A 16,333-nucleotide genomic window follows, 5' to 3' on the forward strand; every position below is an offset into this window, starting at 1 on the left:
ATGTAAGGGTGGTGGCCACATTTCAGAGATGGTCCTGGTGTTTCACTGGGATGCTCTCTCCACATTGTGTTTATTAAACCCACTTCAAATCAAGCTCACTGGGTGTGTTGCAGGTTATTGTTAACATTTCCATGACAATTTGGCATCACGAACAGGATTCCTCACGTGAGTTTCGCTGAATCGCAGGTATGCGGTGACTGGCCATCCTGAGGGAAAATTGTCCCAGTCCCACCGTTCTTTTGTTTTCAAAAAAGGGGGAACCGCTAGAGGCCTTCAGCGACTCACACATGCAGGAATTTAACGAACTATGAGGAAAGAAATGGGAAAAGAATCTGCAACGGTGAGCTGTTTTGATTTGGGGGGAGTTTTCAAGCGGACCACAAAAAGGGAAAACCTCAAAAAAACGACGCCTAAATTATGGATTGTCGTGGGAAGGACTTTTCTGTCCTTGGGAAGGACTCTTCTGTCTTTGGGCTTATGGTTTTTAGCACTTTGTACCGAAGCAAAGGCTGCAGAGGGGACGCCCGGCTGCAATGGGTGCTGAGCTCAGCAAAGCGGCTACAGGAGCCGTGGGGAGGTTGTGTCCCTCGAGGTGGTCTGGGTGAAAACTCCAAATGGGTGAAGTATGTGTTGTGTAAGAGAAAGATGTTGACAGGAATAAGAGTTTTGTTTGTTTGTTAGTAGTTTTTTTTAAGTTGTTGTTGCTTTTGTTGTTTTCTTTTTCTTTCTTTTTTTTTGTTTTTGTTTTGGATTGACCACTGGGAGGGAAACCTCAGGAATACGGCACCTAATTTCAGGACTGTTGTGGGAAGGACTCTGTCCTTAGTTTATGGTGTTTAACACTTTTGCACCATAAGGAAAAGGCTGGACGGCGAACACGCTTGTCCACAAAGCTGAGATCAGCAGTACGGCCACCTCCAGGTTGTCCGGGCAAATCCAGGTTTTGATTGGATGATTTTTTTTCTCTTTCAGAAATATGGGAAAGAATACGTACAGTATGAAGTGTGTAGAAACTGAGGAATGCAGTTTCACTTGGTGTTCGCTCGCTCTGTGGTATAGTATCACTTCCTGTTCCTGCTCAAACACAGTGGTGTTTCTGAGTAGCTTATTTGCTTAGCAGTTTAATTAACAACTTTTAAATACATTCTTTTTTCATAGTATAATCTTCACGTGCTTCATCCGAAGCACACTTTCTGTGTACTCACTACCTAATTTATAGCCAAAGTATTCACTCACTGTCTCTGTACTGTTTCGCCAGCTTAGCTCGTAGCCGACTCGTTAGCACCATGGCTACTTCACCTGTCCCTTCTGCACTTTCTTGCTCATTGTGTCAGATGTTTAGTTACTCCTCGGCCTCCTTTAGCAGTAATGATATCTGTAACAAATGTAGCATATTTGCAGCTCTGGAGGCCAGGATTACTGAATTGGAGACTCGGCTTCGCACCCTTCACTCACCCTTAGCTAGCCAGGCCCCTGTAGCTGGTGCAGCCGAAGATAGCGTAGGCCCCGCTAGCTGTTCCCCGGCAGATCCCAAGCAGCTGCGGAAAGAGGGCGGCTGGGTAACGGTGAGGAGGAAGCATAGTCCTAAACAGAAGCCCCAGGTACACCACCAACCCGTTCATGTGTCTAACCGTTTTTCCCCACTCAGTGACATACCCGCTGGGGGTCAAACTCTGGTAATTGGTGATTCTGTTCTCAGACATGTGAAGCTAGAGACACCGGCAACCATAGTCAATTGTCTTCCAGGGGCCAGAGCAGGCGACATTGAAGGAAATTTAAAACTGCTGGCTAAGGGTAAACGTAAATTCAGTAAAATCATAATTCACGTCGGCAGTAATGACACCCGGTTACGCCAATTGGGGGTCACTAAAATCAATATTGAATCGGTGTGCAACTTTGCCAAAACAATGTCGGACTCTGTAGTTTTCTCTGGTCCCCTCCCCAATCAGACCAGGAGTGACATGTTTAGCCGCATGTTCTCCTTAAATTGCTGGCTGTCTGAGTGGTGTCAAAGAAACGATGTGGGCTTCATAGATAATTGGCAAACCTTCTGGAGGAAACCTGGTCTTGTTAGGAGAGATGGCATCCATCCCACTTTGGATGGAGCAGCTCTCATTTCTAGAAATATGGACAAATTTATTAAACCCCTTAAAATATGACTATCCAGAGTTGGGACAAGGAAGCAGAGTTGCAGTCTAACATGCCTCTCTGCAGCTTCCCTCCTCCTGCTACCCCCCCAAAAACCCATCTCCATAGAGACTGTGTCAGCTTCCAAGAAGACAAAAAACAAACTAAAAACCAGCAATAAACAACTTAAACATAAACAATCACAAAGAAAGAACAATACAGTATCCACATCTGAACCAAAGAGTAAAACAGTGAAATGTGGATTATTAAATATTAGGTCTCTCTCCTCCAAGTCTCTGTTAGTACATGACTTAATAATTGATCAACAAATTGATTTACTCTGCCTTACAGAAACCTGGTTGCAGCAGGATGATTATGTTAGTTTAAATGAATCAACACCCCCGAGTCATTCTAACTACCAGAAATCTCGAAGCACAGGTCGAGGGGGCGGTGTGGCAGCAATTTTTCACACCAGTCTATTAATTAATGAAAGACCAAGACAGACTTTTAATTCATTTGAAAGCCTGATGCTTAACATTGTCCACCCCAGATGTGAAACTCAGAAACCAGTCTTACTTGTTATCATCTACCGTCCACCTGGGCCTTACACAGAGTTTCTGTCTGATTTCTCAGACTTTATATCTAATTTAGTTCTGAGCTCAGATAAAATAATTATTGTGGGTGATTTTAACATCCACGTAGATGCTAAAAATGACAGCCTCAACATGGCATTTAATCTGTTATTAGACTCAATTGGTTTCTCTCAAAATGTAAAAGAACCCACCCACCACTTTAATCACACTCTAGATCTTGTTTTAACATATGGCATAGAAACTGAACATTTAACAGTGTTTCCTGAAAACCCTCTCCTGTCTGATCATTTCTTGATAACATTTACATTTACAATAATTGATTACGCAGCAGTGGAGAGTGGACTTTATCAAAGTAGATGTCTTTCTGAAAGCGCTGTAACTAAGTTTAAGAATATAATCCACCCACTGTTATCATCGTTAATGCCCTGTACCAACACAGAGCAGAGCAGCTATCTGAACGCTACCCCAACAGAGGTCGATTATCTTGTTAATAATTTCACCTCCTCACTACGTACGACTCTGGATACTGTAGCTCCAGTGAAAACTAAGGTCTCTAATCAGAAGTACCTGACTCCGTGGTATAATTCTCAAACACGTACCCTAAAGCAGATGACTCGTAATCTGGAGAGGAAATGGCATGTCACAAATTTAGAGGATCATCATTTAGCCTGGAGAAATAGTTTGTTGCTTTATGAGAAAGCCCTCCGCAAAGCCAGAACAGCTTACTACTCATCACTGATTGAAGAAAATAAGAACAACCCCAGGTTTCTCTTCAGCACTGTAGCCAGGCTGACAAAAAGTCAGAGCTCTTTTGAGCCAACCATCCCTTTAACGTTAACTAGTAATGACTTCATGAACTTCTTCACAAATAGAATTTTTATCATTAGAGAAAAAATTACCAATAATCATCCCACAGATGTAATATTATCTACAGCTACTCTTAGTACCATTGATGTTACGTTAGACTCTTTTTCTCCAATTGATCTTTCTGAGTTAACTTCAATAATTACTTCCTCCAAACCATCAACGTGTCTTTTAGACCCCATTCCTACAAAACTGCTCAAAGAAGTCCTGCCATTGATTAATTCTTCGATCTTAAATATGATCAACCTATCTCTAATAATCGGCTATGTACCACAGGCCTTCAAGGTGGCTGCAGTTAAACCTTTACTCAAAAAGTCATCTCTAGACCCAGCAGTCGTAGCTAATTATAGGCCAATCTCCAACCTTCCTTTCATATCAAAAATCCTTGAAAGAGTAGTTGTCAAACAGCTAACAGATCATCTGCAGAGGAATGGTTTATTTGAAGAGTTTCAGTCAGGTTTCAGAGTTCATCACAGCACAGAAACAGCTTTAGTGAAGGTTACAAATGATCTTCTTATCACCTCTGACAGTGGACTCATCTCTGTGCTTGTCCTTCTTGACCTTAGTGCAGCATTCGATACTGTTAACCATAATATCCTATTAGAGCGATTAGAACATGCTGTAGGTATTACAGGTATTGCACTGCAGTGGTTTGTATCATATCTATCTAATAGACTCCAATTTGTGCATGTAAATGGAGAGTCTTCTTCACACACTGAGGTTAATTATGGAGTTCCACAGGGTTCAGTGCTAGGACCAATTCTGTTTACATTATACATGCTTCCCCTAGGCAGCATCATTAGAAGACATAGCATACATTTTCACTGCTATGCAGATGACACCCAGCTCTATCTGTCCATGAAGCCAGATAACACACACCAATGAGTTAAACTGCAGGAATGTCTTAAAGACATAAAGACTTGGATGGCCACTAACTTTCTGCTTCTTAATTCAGATAAAACTGAGGTCATTGTACTCGGCGCTGAAAATCTTAGAAATATGGTATCTAATTCAATTCAATTCAATTCAATTTTATTTATATAGCGCCAAATCACAACAAATGTCGCCTCAAGGCGCTTCATAGATACAGAGAAAAGCCCAACAATCATATGACCCCCTATGAGCAAGCACTTTGGCGACAGTGGGAAGGAAAAACTCCCTTTTAACAGGAAGAAACCTCCGGCAGAACCAGGCTCAGGGAGGGGCGGCCATCTGCTGCGACCGGTTGGGGTGAGAGAAGGAAGACAGGATAAAAGACATGCTGTGGAAGAGAGACAGAGATTAATAACAGATATGATTCAATACAGAGAGGTCTATTAACACATAGTGAGTGAGAAAGGTGACTGGAAAGGAAAAACTCAGTGCATCATGGGAATCCCCCGGCAGCCTACATCTATTGCAGCATAACTAAGGGAGGATTCAGGGTCACCTGGTCCAGCCCTAACTATATGCTTTAGCAAAAAGGAAAGTTTTAAGCCTAATCTTAAAAGTAGAGATAGTGTCTGTCTCCCGAATCCAAACTGGAAGCTGGTTCCACAGAAGAGGGGCCTGAAAACTGAAGGCTCTCCCTCCCATTCTACTTTTAAATACTCTAGGAACAACAAGTAGGCCTGCAGAGTGGGAGCGAAGTGCTCTAATAGGGTAATATGGTACTACAAGGTCATTAAGATAAGATGGGGCCTGATTATTTAAGACCTTGTATGTGAGGAGCAGGATTTTGAATTCAATTCTGGATTTAACAGGAAGCAAATGAAGGGAAGCCAAAACAGGAGAAATATGCTCTCTCTTTCTAGTCCCTGTCAGTACTCTTGCTGCAGCATTTTGGATTAACTGAAGGCTTTTCAGTGAGTTTTTTGGACATCCTGATAATAAGGAATTGCAGTAGTCCAGCCTGGAAGTAATAAATGCATGAACTAGTTTTTCAGCGTCACTCTGAGACAGGATATTTCTAATTTTAGAGATGTTGCGCAAATGGAAGATCGCAGTCTTACATATTTGTTTAATATGTGCGTTGAAGGACATATCCTGGTCAAAAATGACTCCAAGGTTCCTCACAGTGTTACTGGAGGCCAAGGTAATGCCATCCAGAGTAAGAATCTGGTTAGATACCATATTTCTAAGCTTTTCAGCGCCGAGTACAATGACCTCAGTTTTATCTGAGTTAAGAAGCAGAAAGTTAGTGGCCATCCAAGTCTTTATGTCTTTAAGACATTCCTGCAGTTTAACTAATTGGTGTGTGTTATCTGGCTTTATGGACAGATAAAGCTGGGTGTCATCTGCATAGCAGTGAAAATGTATGCTATGTCTTCTAATGATGCTGCCTAGGGGAAGCATGTATAATGTAAACAGAATTGGTCCTAGCACTGAACCCTGTGGAACTCCATAATTAACCTCAGTGTGTGAAGAGGACTCTCCATTTACATGCACAAATTGGAGTCTATTAGATAGATATGATACAAACCACTGCAGTGCAATACCTGTAATACCTACAGCATGTTCTAATCGCTCTAACAGGAAATTATGGTCAACAGTATCGAATGCTGCACTAAGGTCAAGAAGGACAAGCACAGAGATGAGTCCACTGTCAGAGGCCATAAGAAGATCATTTGTAACCTTCACTAAAGCTGTTTCTGTGCTGTGATGAACTCTGAAACCTGACTGAAACTCTTCAAATAAACCATTCCTCTGCAGATGATCTGTTAGCTGTTTGACAACTACTCTTTCAAGGATTTTTGATATGAAAGGAAGGTTGGAGATTGGCCTATAATTAGCTACGACTGCTGGGTCTAGAGATGGCTTTTTGAGTAAAGGTTTAACTGCAGCCACCTTGAAGGCCTGTGGTACATAGCCGATTATTAGAGATAGGTTGATCATATATAAGATCGAAGAATTAATCAATGGCAGGACTTCTTTGAGCAGTTTTGTAGGAACGGGGTCTAAAAGACACGTTGATGGTTTGGAGGAAGTAATTATTGAAGTTAACTCAGAAAGATCGATTGGAGAAAAAGAGTCTAACTTAACATCAATGGAACTAAGAGTAGCTGTAGATAATATTACATCTGTGGGATGATTATTTGTAATTTTTTCTCTAATGATAAAAATTTTATTTGTGAAGAAGTTCATGAAGTCATCACTAGTTAACGTTAAAGGGATGGTTGGCTCAAAAGAGCTCTGACTTTTTGTCAGCCTGGCTACAGTGCTGAAGAGAAACCTGGGGTTGTTCTTATTTTCTTCAATCAGTGATGAGTAGTAAGCTGTTCTGGCTTTGCGGAGGGCTTTCTTATAAAGCAACAAACTATTTCTCCAGGCTAAATGATGATCCTCTAAATTTGTGACACGCCATTTCCTCTCCAGATTACGAGTCATCTGCTTTAGGGTACGTGTTTGAGAATTATACCACGGGGTCAGGTACTTCTGATTAGAGACCTTAGTTTTCACTGGAGCTACAGTATCCAGAGTCGTACGTAGTGAGGAGGTGAAATTATTAACAAGATAATCGACCTCTGTTGGGGTAGCGTTCAGATAGCTGCTCTGCTCTGTGTTGGTACAGGGCATTGACGATGATAACAGTGGCTGGATTATATTCTTAAACTTAGTTACAGCGCTTTCAGAAAGACATCTACTTTGATAAAGTCCACTCTCCACTGCTGCGTAATCAATTATTGTAAATGTAAATGTTATCAAGAAATGATCAGACAGGAGAGGGTTTTCAGGAAACACTGTTAAATGTTCAGTTTCTATGCCATATGTTAAAACAAGATCTAGAGTGTGATTAAAGTGGTGGGTGGGTTCTTTTACATTTTGAGAGAAACCAATTGAGTCTAATAACAGATTAAATGCCATGTTGAGGCTGTCATTTTTAGCATCTACGTGGATGTTAAAATCACCCACAATAATTATTTTATCTGAGCTCAGAACTAAATTAGATATAAAGTCTGAGAAATCAGACAGAAACTCTGTGTAAGGCCCAGGTGGACGGTAGATGATAACAAGTAAGACTGGTTTCTGAGTTTCACAGCTGGGGTGGACAATGTTAAGCATCAGGCTTTCAAATGAATTAAAAGTCTGTCTTGGTCTTTCATTAATTAATAGACTGGTGTGAAAAATTGCTGCCACACCGCCCCCTCGACCTGTGCTTCGAGATTTCTGGTAGTTAGAATGACTCGGGGGTGTTGATTCATTTAAACTAACATAATCATCCTGCTGCAACCAGGTTTCTGTAAGGCAGAGTAAATCAATTTGTTGATCAATTATTAAGTCATGTACTAACAGAGACTTGGAGGAGAGAGACCTAATATTTAATAATCCACATTTCACTGTTTTACTCTTTGGTTCAGATGTGGATACTGTATTGTTCTTTCTTTGTGATTGTTTATGTTTAAGTTGTTTATTGCTGGTTTTTAGTTTGTTTTTTGTCTTCTTGGAAGCTGACACAGTCTCTATGGAGATGGGTTTTTGGGGGGGTAGCAGGAGGAGAGAAGCTGCAGAGAGGCGTGTAAGACTGCAACTCTGCTTCCTTGTCCCAACTCTGGATAGTCATGTTTTGAGGGGTTTAATAAATTTGTCCATATTTCTAGAAATGAGAGCTGCTCCATCCAAAGTGGGATGGATGCCATCTCTCCTAACAAGACCAGGTTTCCTCCAGAAGGTTTGCCAATTATCTATGAAGCCCACATCATTTCTGGGACACCACTCAGACAGCCAGCAATTTAAGGAGAACATGCGGCTAAACATGTCACTCCTGGTCTGATTGGGGAGGGGACCAGAGAAAACTACAGAGTCCGACATTGTTTTGGCAAAGTTACACACCGATTCAATATTGATTTTAGTGACCTCCGATTGGCGTAACCGGGTGTCATTACTGCCGACGTGAATTATGATTTTACTGAATTTACGTTTACCCTTAGCCAGCAGTTTTAAATTTCCTTCAATGTCGCCTGCTCTGGCCCCTGGAAGACAATTGACTATGGTTGCCGGTGTCTCTAGCTTCACATGTCTGAGAACAGAATCACCAATTACCAGAGTTTAACCCCAGCGGGTGTGTCACCGAGTGGGGAAAAACGGTTAGACACATGAACGGGTTGGTGGTGTACCTGGGGCTTCTGTTTAGTACTATGCTTCCTCCTCACCGTTACCCAGCCGCCTTCTTTCCGCAGCTGCTTGGGATTTGCCGGGGAACAGCTAGCGGGGCCTACGCTATCTTCGGCTGCACCAGCTACAGGGGCCTGGCTAGCTAAGGGTGAGAGAAGGGTGCAAAGCCGAGTCTCCAGATCAGTAATCCTGGCCTCCAGAGCTGCAAATATGCTACATTTGTTACAGATATCATTACTGCTAAAGGAGGCCGAGGAGTAACTAAACATCTGACACAATGAGCAAGAAAGTGCAGAAGGGACAGGTGAAGTAGCCATGGTGCTAACGAGTCGGCTACGAGCTAAGCTAGCGAAACAGTACAGAGACAGTGAGTGAATACTTTGGCTATAATTTAGGTAGTGAGTACACAGAAAGTGTGCTTCGGATGAAGCACGTGAAGATTATACTGTGAAAAAAAAAAAGAATGTATTTAAAAGTTGTTAATTAAACTGCTAAGCAAATAAGCTACTCAGAAACACCACTGTGTTTGAGCAGGAACAGGAAGCGATACTATACCACAGAGCGAGCGAACACCAAGTGACAGCGCCACCGACAGAAAGTCACAGGAATAACTAATGGAGAACACAATCTGCCACAATCTAACCAGATTCTTACTCTGGATGGCATTACCTTGGCCTCCAGTAACACTGTGAGGAACCTTGGAGTCATTTTTGACCAGGACATGTCCTTCAACGCACATATTAAACAAATATGTAAGACTGCGTTTTTCCATTTGCGCAACATCTCTAAAATTAGAAATATCCTGTCTCAGAGTGACGCTGAAAAACTAGTTCATGCATTTATTACTTCCAGGCTGGACTACTGCAATTCATTATTATCAGGATGTCCAAAAAACTCACTGAAAAGCCTTCAGTTAATCCAAAATGCTGCAGCAAGAGTACTGACAGGGACTAGAAAGAGAGAGCATATTTCTCCTGTTTTGGCTTCCCTTCATTGGCTTCCTGTTAAATCCAGAATTGAATTCAAAATCCTGCTCCTCACATACAAGGTCTTAAATAATCAGGCCCCATCTTATCTTAATGACCTTGTAGTACCATATCACCCTATTAGAGCACTTCGCTCCCGCTCTGCAGGCCTACTTGTTGTTCCTAGAGTATTTAAAAGTAGAATGGGAGGGAGAGCCTTCAGTTTTCAGGCCCCTCTTCTGTGGAACCAGCTTCCAGTTTGGATTCGGGAGACAGACACTATCTCTACTTTTAAGATTAGGCTTAAAACTTTCCTTTTTGCTAAAGCATATAGTTAGGGCTGGACCAGGTGACCCTGAATCCTCCCTTAGTTATGCTGCAATAGATGTAGGCTGCCGGGGGATTCCCATGATGCATTGAGTTTTTCCTTTCCAGTCACCTTTCTCACTCACTATGTATTAACAGACCTCTCTGTATTGAATCATATCTGTTATTAACCTCTGTCTCTCTTCCACAGCATGTCTTTTATCCTGTCTTCCTTCTCTCACCCCAACCGGTCGCAGCAGATGGCCGCCCCTCCCTGAGCCTGGTTCTGCCGGAGGTTTCTTCCTGTTAAAAGGGAGTTTTTCCTTCCCACTGTCGCCAAAGTGCTTGCTCATAGGGGGTCATATGATTGTTGGGTTTTTCTCTGTATCTATGAAGCGCCTTGAGGCGACTTTTGTTGTGATTTGGCGCTATATAAATAAAATTGAATTGAATTGAATTGAATTGAATCCCTAATTTAAATATAAGACTTGTATTTAATATTTTAATGAAAAACGGCTCCCTGATGTTTCGAACCCTGAACTGTAACCATCTCCAGCTGCTGCTTGTTCGTGTGTCTCTGTGCCTTCAGTTTGTATTCAATAAGCGGCTCTATAGAGTTGAGTTAGGCTGACTGACTTTGTTATAATATCCCATTTCTTTATCTTGATAAACTCTTCGGTTGCTTTTGCTTTGGCCCATTATCCAATCATGTTCGCTCTCACTCATCAGAATTCACACGACGTCTATCAGCAGTAACACAGATACCTGAAAGCCCTGAATTAAAGCTGAAGATCTGCACTTCAATCATATATTCAGTGTTTGTCAGTTGATTTTAAATCAAAGTCAACTGTCACTGACAAACAAACTGTGCATCTAATTGTATATAAACATGCACCTGCAGCAGAGCATGTTTAATGCATTGGTTATTAGACACAGTGTGTGTTTTCTGTCTCATACAGGCTCAGTTAGGCCTTACTGAGGCGAAGCTGAAGGAGCTCATCAGTGAGAGAGAGAGAAAAGTGGAGGAGGTGCACAGCTCGCTGCGAGAGATAAAGGTGAGTGATGTGGTGTCAACACGACTGCAGGATCATATGTGTTTATTCTCTCACACGTGCACTTTGTTTGTTTGTTTTGTTAAGATAGCGTGCTACATTGTTCCAGGAGCCAATCAGAGAGCAGAGATCTTTAGCTGACACTTAAAAACAGTTTGTATTCATGTGGCCGAGCTGCTCATGTTTAATGAAATCAGAAAAGAAAATGACAGAATAGATACACTTTAGTTTGTCACATTTTGCATTTATGGTTGTCTCTGAATTCTTCTTTTCTACTTTTCCGCTGGTTGCTGTTCGTGCTTTAATCAGGATACTGCAGAGAGAGAGACGGATGGAGCCGTTTGTGCTTTTTCCAAGTTGATCTCCAGCGTGGAGCACTGCCAAGCTGAAGTCTTGGAGGTGACCAACTACAGAGACAATCACACTATTTTTGTCTCAAAGCAGACGAGACATTTGTCGGCATATTTGTGAACACACGCTTTCTGTGGCACCCAGGTGATAGAGATGACTCTTCGAGCGGCAGAGCGCAGAGCTCAGAGCGTGCTGAGAGAGCTGGAAGAAGAAATAGCTGAGCTCAAACGCAGGAGCTCAGCACTGAGTCAGCTGGCTCTGTCTAAGGACTACATCTTCTTTCTCAAGGTATGAAGAAATAATGAAATGAGGCACCAGATAAAATAATACAGATGTTTGCAGTGCTCCACTAGTTACTCCCAGAAAGTAGCTCTAAGTCCAGTTAAGGAATATACTGACGAGGTGAGACTTGAGATGCAGAGATGTGAAACCCTGGATCAGGATTACTCATCTTGCTAGAGGCACCAGCTGCTGGGAGACATGAACATGTCTTCTCCACTCTCCACTCTACTCCTGATGCTTTTATGTTATTGTTTGCATAAAACTAAGAATTGTGAGAGCCACGGTTACACACTGGGGCGCCCCAGTCACGCTCACAGAACAGTTCGGTATAAGCAGCGTTTGTTAGGGTGCAGACACGTGACCAGGGAGGAGAGGGCTGTAGAGGTGCTCGTGGTGGCAACAGCAACGAGTGAATGAAGCTGATGAGCGTCGCCCATTCAGTCGCTAGAGGTTGCTGTTAGTCAGTGGGAAATTTTTTCCTCAAGCCTTGGACCAGTCGACCAGTCATTAGAAAAGAAGCATCCCCAAGCAGCTGGCAAAAACTTTGTGATTCATTTGTCAGCAGCGTGTTGTAGCACTGTAGTTTAGCTGAAGTGAAGATTTAAACTAAATGTTGTGTCTTTTGAAACACATCGGCTGAGGCATGACTTTTCTGGTTTGTGCCACACCTTATACTCCTGCTCAGCCAGCAGGTAGTCAGTAGCAATCTGCTAGCAATCAAAGCATTTACTGAGAGGTTTTTGGTGCAAACTCCAGGAACCACTGCCAACTACCTTTCCAGCAGAAACTACTGATGTTTCCAGATGTAATCTGCAGTGAGGGGAGGGAGTGCATGGACGAGAGTCTGGAAACAAGCAGATATGTTCTGGAGAGAAGAGAGAATGAAGGTTAGAGTTCAATGAGAGGGAGACAGGTGAACATGTAAGGAGTACATGGATGAGTTTGAAGGACAGTGCATGAGAGAGGTGCAGAAGAGAGAGCAGCAGGGTGGACCTTTTCCTAAACCGCCGATGAAAATGAAATTGGTGATTACTGGAATTTGTTATTTGGCCCTACGTAACTGGAATTTGGCTACTTTGAGCATATAGTGTGATTAACATGATATGTAACATAGACTGTATGTCTTTATGATAGGGATGCACCGATACCGATACTGGTATCGGGTATCAGGACCGATACTGTAAAAATGTGGTATTGGTTAACTCGTAAAAGTTAACCGATACCATGAACCGATACTAACTTATTTCATTAATCAGAGGGTGGATTGTCATTTTTGTTGTAGTTTTTTAGATTGGCCACTAGGGGACATCCCGCGCTAAACAGGCACAGGGTTAGACGAGTAAAAAAAGAGAAACTGGAGGCTGCTGCAGCTAGGCTAAACAAAATGTCAGCAGTGTGGAACAGCCAACTTTAACTCAGGTTTTGGAAAAGCGATGAAAAATGTCAAGAGAAAATCCACGGGCAGTTAAAATAACAGAGGCTCTGACTCATTTTATCGCTCTGGATGACCAGCCAATCCCGGTCGTGGAAAACATAGGATTGCACCGTCTTCTCAGCATACTCGAGCTGAGATATGAAATTCCCAGCCGCCCACACATCAGGGAGATAATGGTGCCAAAACTTTCTAAAGAGGTAAAGACAAGCAGTGTGTGTGCGATGTCAGTCCTTGGTTTAACGGCACAGTGGACTGATGATCCACGGGCAGATGGGGAGTTCGTCAAAGCCAAATACTTTCTTTATTTTGTTTGTTTGTTTGCATTATGGACACTCTGCAATAATTTCAAAGTTTATTTTATTCTCAAACCTAATTTGTATTCATTTTATTCCAAACAGAAGTGTTTATTTATTATTCTGAAAGCTCGAGACAGTGCCAATAGTTCAGTGATATTTTGTTAAATTACAATGTGGAGACTCTGCAATAATTTAACAGAAGAGCTTATTTTTCACTTGAAATTTTTTTGTGGTCATTTTTATTAAAATTTTATTTTTTATCGGCAGAGAATAAAATAAAACCTGTCTTCCAATTCATTGTATTTGTGTGTGTGTGTGTGTGTGTGTGTGTGTGTGTGGTAGAAGTATCGGTTTTTGTACTCGGTATCGGCAAGTACTCATATCCAAGTATCGGTATCGTATCGGTTTGAAAAAATTGGTATCGTTGCATCCCTACTTTATGACATTCCTATCCCCCTGCAGACGTTCCCTTCCCTGTCTGCACCTCCGCCGGCTAAGAACTGGTCCGGAGTCTCCATGTCATCTCAGCTGACGTCAGGTGTGATTCTCAGGTCCGTCAATCAGATGATGGAGCAGTTTCACAAAGAGCTGCGAGTACTGCCAGAAATCTGTAAGTCTTCATTCCCACCTCAAGTTACACTGGGCAGTAAAGTCATGTTGAAGATTCAAAAGAGCAAATAGTGTCTGTAAACCTTTGCAACTCAGTGGAACGTCTGTACAACAGCAACGTAGCCAAAAAAAGACCATCCACCAAGTTCAAACTCTGCATGATCATGTTTTCATTAACAAACATCAAATATTAACTGAACATTACAAAAATGTGTCTCTCCGTACTGGTAGGTCAGCAATCGTCATCAATCCAGTCGTTATCTAGACCCAACCTGAGTAAGTGTTTTAATGACAGCACACAGTTCTTTACATGCTAATATTCTTCTTCTAATGATTTGAAGAAAATGTCAAGAAGTCAATTTATCACATTTTCTTTGCAGAGGTTAGGAGGGTTCAAGAATATGCAGGTATGGACTTAAATCCTTTTAGCGTTTACTTTTGTTTGAGCCCCGAGCTAAACTGGCAGGTTTTTAGAAACTTTCAAAGACGTTTTGGCATTTACAGTTTACCGGACATCATTCATCTTTAACCTCAAGTCAAGTCAGCTGTTACAGGATGGAGGAACTAACCGTTGCTCTATCACTGTATCTGTCAGTCGACATCACTTTGGATCCCACCACAGCCCACCCACGTCTCACCGTCTCAGCAGATGGGAAAAGGGTTTACTGTGGAGATCGCCATCAGCTGGTACCAGACAACCCGAAACGCTTTGACCGGGTAGTGTGTGTGCTGGCCAACCAGGGCTTCAACTCAGGGCGCCATTACTGGGAGGTAAGCAATATGGAAACAAGCTGTTTTAGTTTAAACTCTCAGTCTCTACAAACAAAGCAGTCCATCTGATGGGGACGTGAGCAAGGGGAGCTTTGTGACATCTTGAGTTTAGTGAGAAGATGGAATTGAACTCAGGACCTTCTTGCTGTGCGGCAACAGTGCTAACCACCGTGCCACCGTGCTGCCCACTCTTTGCAGCACAATAAAGAAGAATATGGCCTTTGGTTAGCATATGCTAAAGCTGCCATTGTGATTAATGTTGGCAGAAAATGTGAAATTCTTTCTGGAAAATACGGACATCCGTCAAACTAAAGATGAGCGAGGCTATCTGGCCTACTTTCAGCCTCAACGGCCTGCATTACCGATGGCATGGAGTCACATGTGGATTTGGCAGTTTACACTTCTGGAAAGGCACACTTACTACATCATGAAACAAGAGCCAGGACTGTTATATCAGAAAGTGCTCTCCTCGGCCGTCAGACGTTTAGAGACTGCTGCACAAAAAGAAACACTTCATTGTGTTCCTAAAGTTGGACTTTAGGATTTCTTTTAGGATGTGTTGCTGTCATCACATTAAAAATGGGAAAATATTTTCCTTAAAACATTTACAATGGCCATATTTTGGTCATGAATCAGTGTGTGTGTTGGTATGTCTGGACTACATTTTGTATGTGTGCTCTGTGCCTTTAAGAGTCTCTGCAGTCTCTCCTTCTTCTGATTGGCTGCCACTGTCTCCGGCAGACCTGTATGTAGTGTATAGTACTGTAAATAGCTTTGTCCATTTGTAAACAGCACTGAAGCCCATTTACTCGTGTATGTTTTCTCTTGTTTATTAAATTTGGGGGTTTGGGGTAGCGCTTGTCCTCGTCTAGTTTAGGTAGCACTTCTTTGGAAAAGCTCGTTTCCTTTGTAACTTTGGCTGATTTTGGTTCACCCTGGAGTTTCTGCTTTCAGTTTTGGTACGACTGATGTAACAACAAACCTCACCTTTATCTGTGACATGGCTGTTTCTGACTTTGGGGACCAGGGCACCTTTTTTTTAGCCCTTATGTTGCGCTCCTGTACCCCCAGAGCGACAATATGTTCTCTGTGTTAATGTCCTATTCTGTGTTCTACTGATGAATCATTTGGAAGTAGTTTTTGAATGAGGGTTTTACACATATGTGATTCACTGATGTAAGGATGATGTTTGCCACCTCTGTCACTGTTCGTGATTATTGTTTTGTCTTTCTTAGATTAATTAAATAAGTATAATTGATGTGATTTAATCATTATTATGTGATTATGAATATAATTTGATTCTGCTTTTCTTCTTTAAAATACTTTTAAAAACTTCAGCAACTAAAAGACTAAATTGTGGACATTCCCTTTCTAACCCTTAGTGAAGGTAAGAATTTGAGCATTAACCAGTTTTAGTGTGAATAGCTGTTACTGGTTACAGGCCCGTTTGGCCTGCTGTCCAGAACCCAAAAATGAACCCGGTTAATTACCGGTTGGTTAATTACAAAGCTGCCAAAGCAGGGACGGCGCTCTGACAGTGGGGCAGTGAGAGCCGAGCGAGTCCCCTCACCCACATCTGCTCCATCTGAAC

The 16,333-nt window shown here is 42.1% G+C and overlaps 1 protein-coding gene across 1 annotated transcript; it reads left to right on the forward strand.

Moving 5' to 3' along the window:
• Window positions 1–307: 307 nt before the first annotated feature.
• LOC148101162 (E3 ubiquitin-protein ligase TRIM7-like) lies at window positions 308–15,861 on the forward strand. Its single transcript, XM_087845751.1, has 7 exons — window positions 308–340; window positions 10,906–11,001; window positions 11,308–11,397; window positions 11,494–11,637; window positions 13,825–13,972; window positions 14,567–14,742; window positions 15,814–15,861. The coding sequence occupies exons 1-7, from the start codon at window positions 308–310 to the stop codon at window positions 15,859–15,861; spliced, it is 735 nt and encodes a 244-aa protein (XP_087701877.1).
• The last annotated feature ends 472 nt before the right edge of the window (window positions 15,862–16,333 follow it).

Source organism: Neolamprologus brichardi, chromosome 9 (assembly GCF_056152115.1).
Source record: "Neolamprologus brichardi isolate AB-2024 chromosome 9, ASM5615211v1, whole genome shotgun sequence".
NCBI classification, from domain to species: domain Eukaryota; kingdom Metazoa; phylum Chordata; class Actinopteri; order Cichliformes; family Cichlidae; genus Neolamprologus; species Neolamprologus brichardi.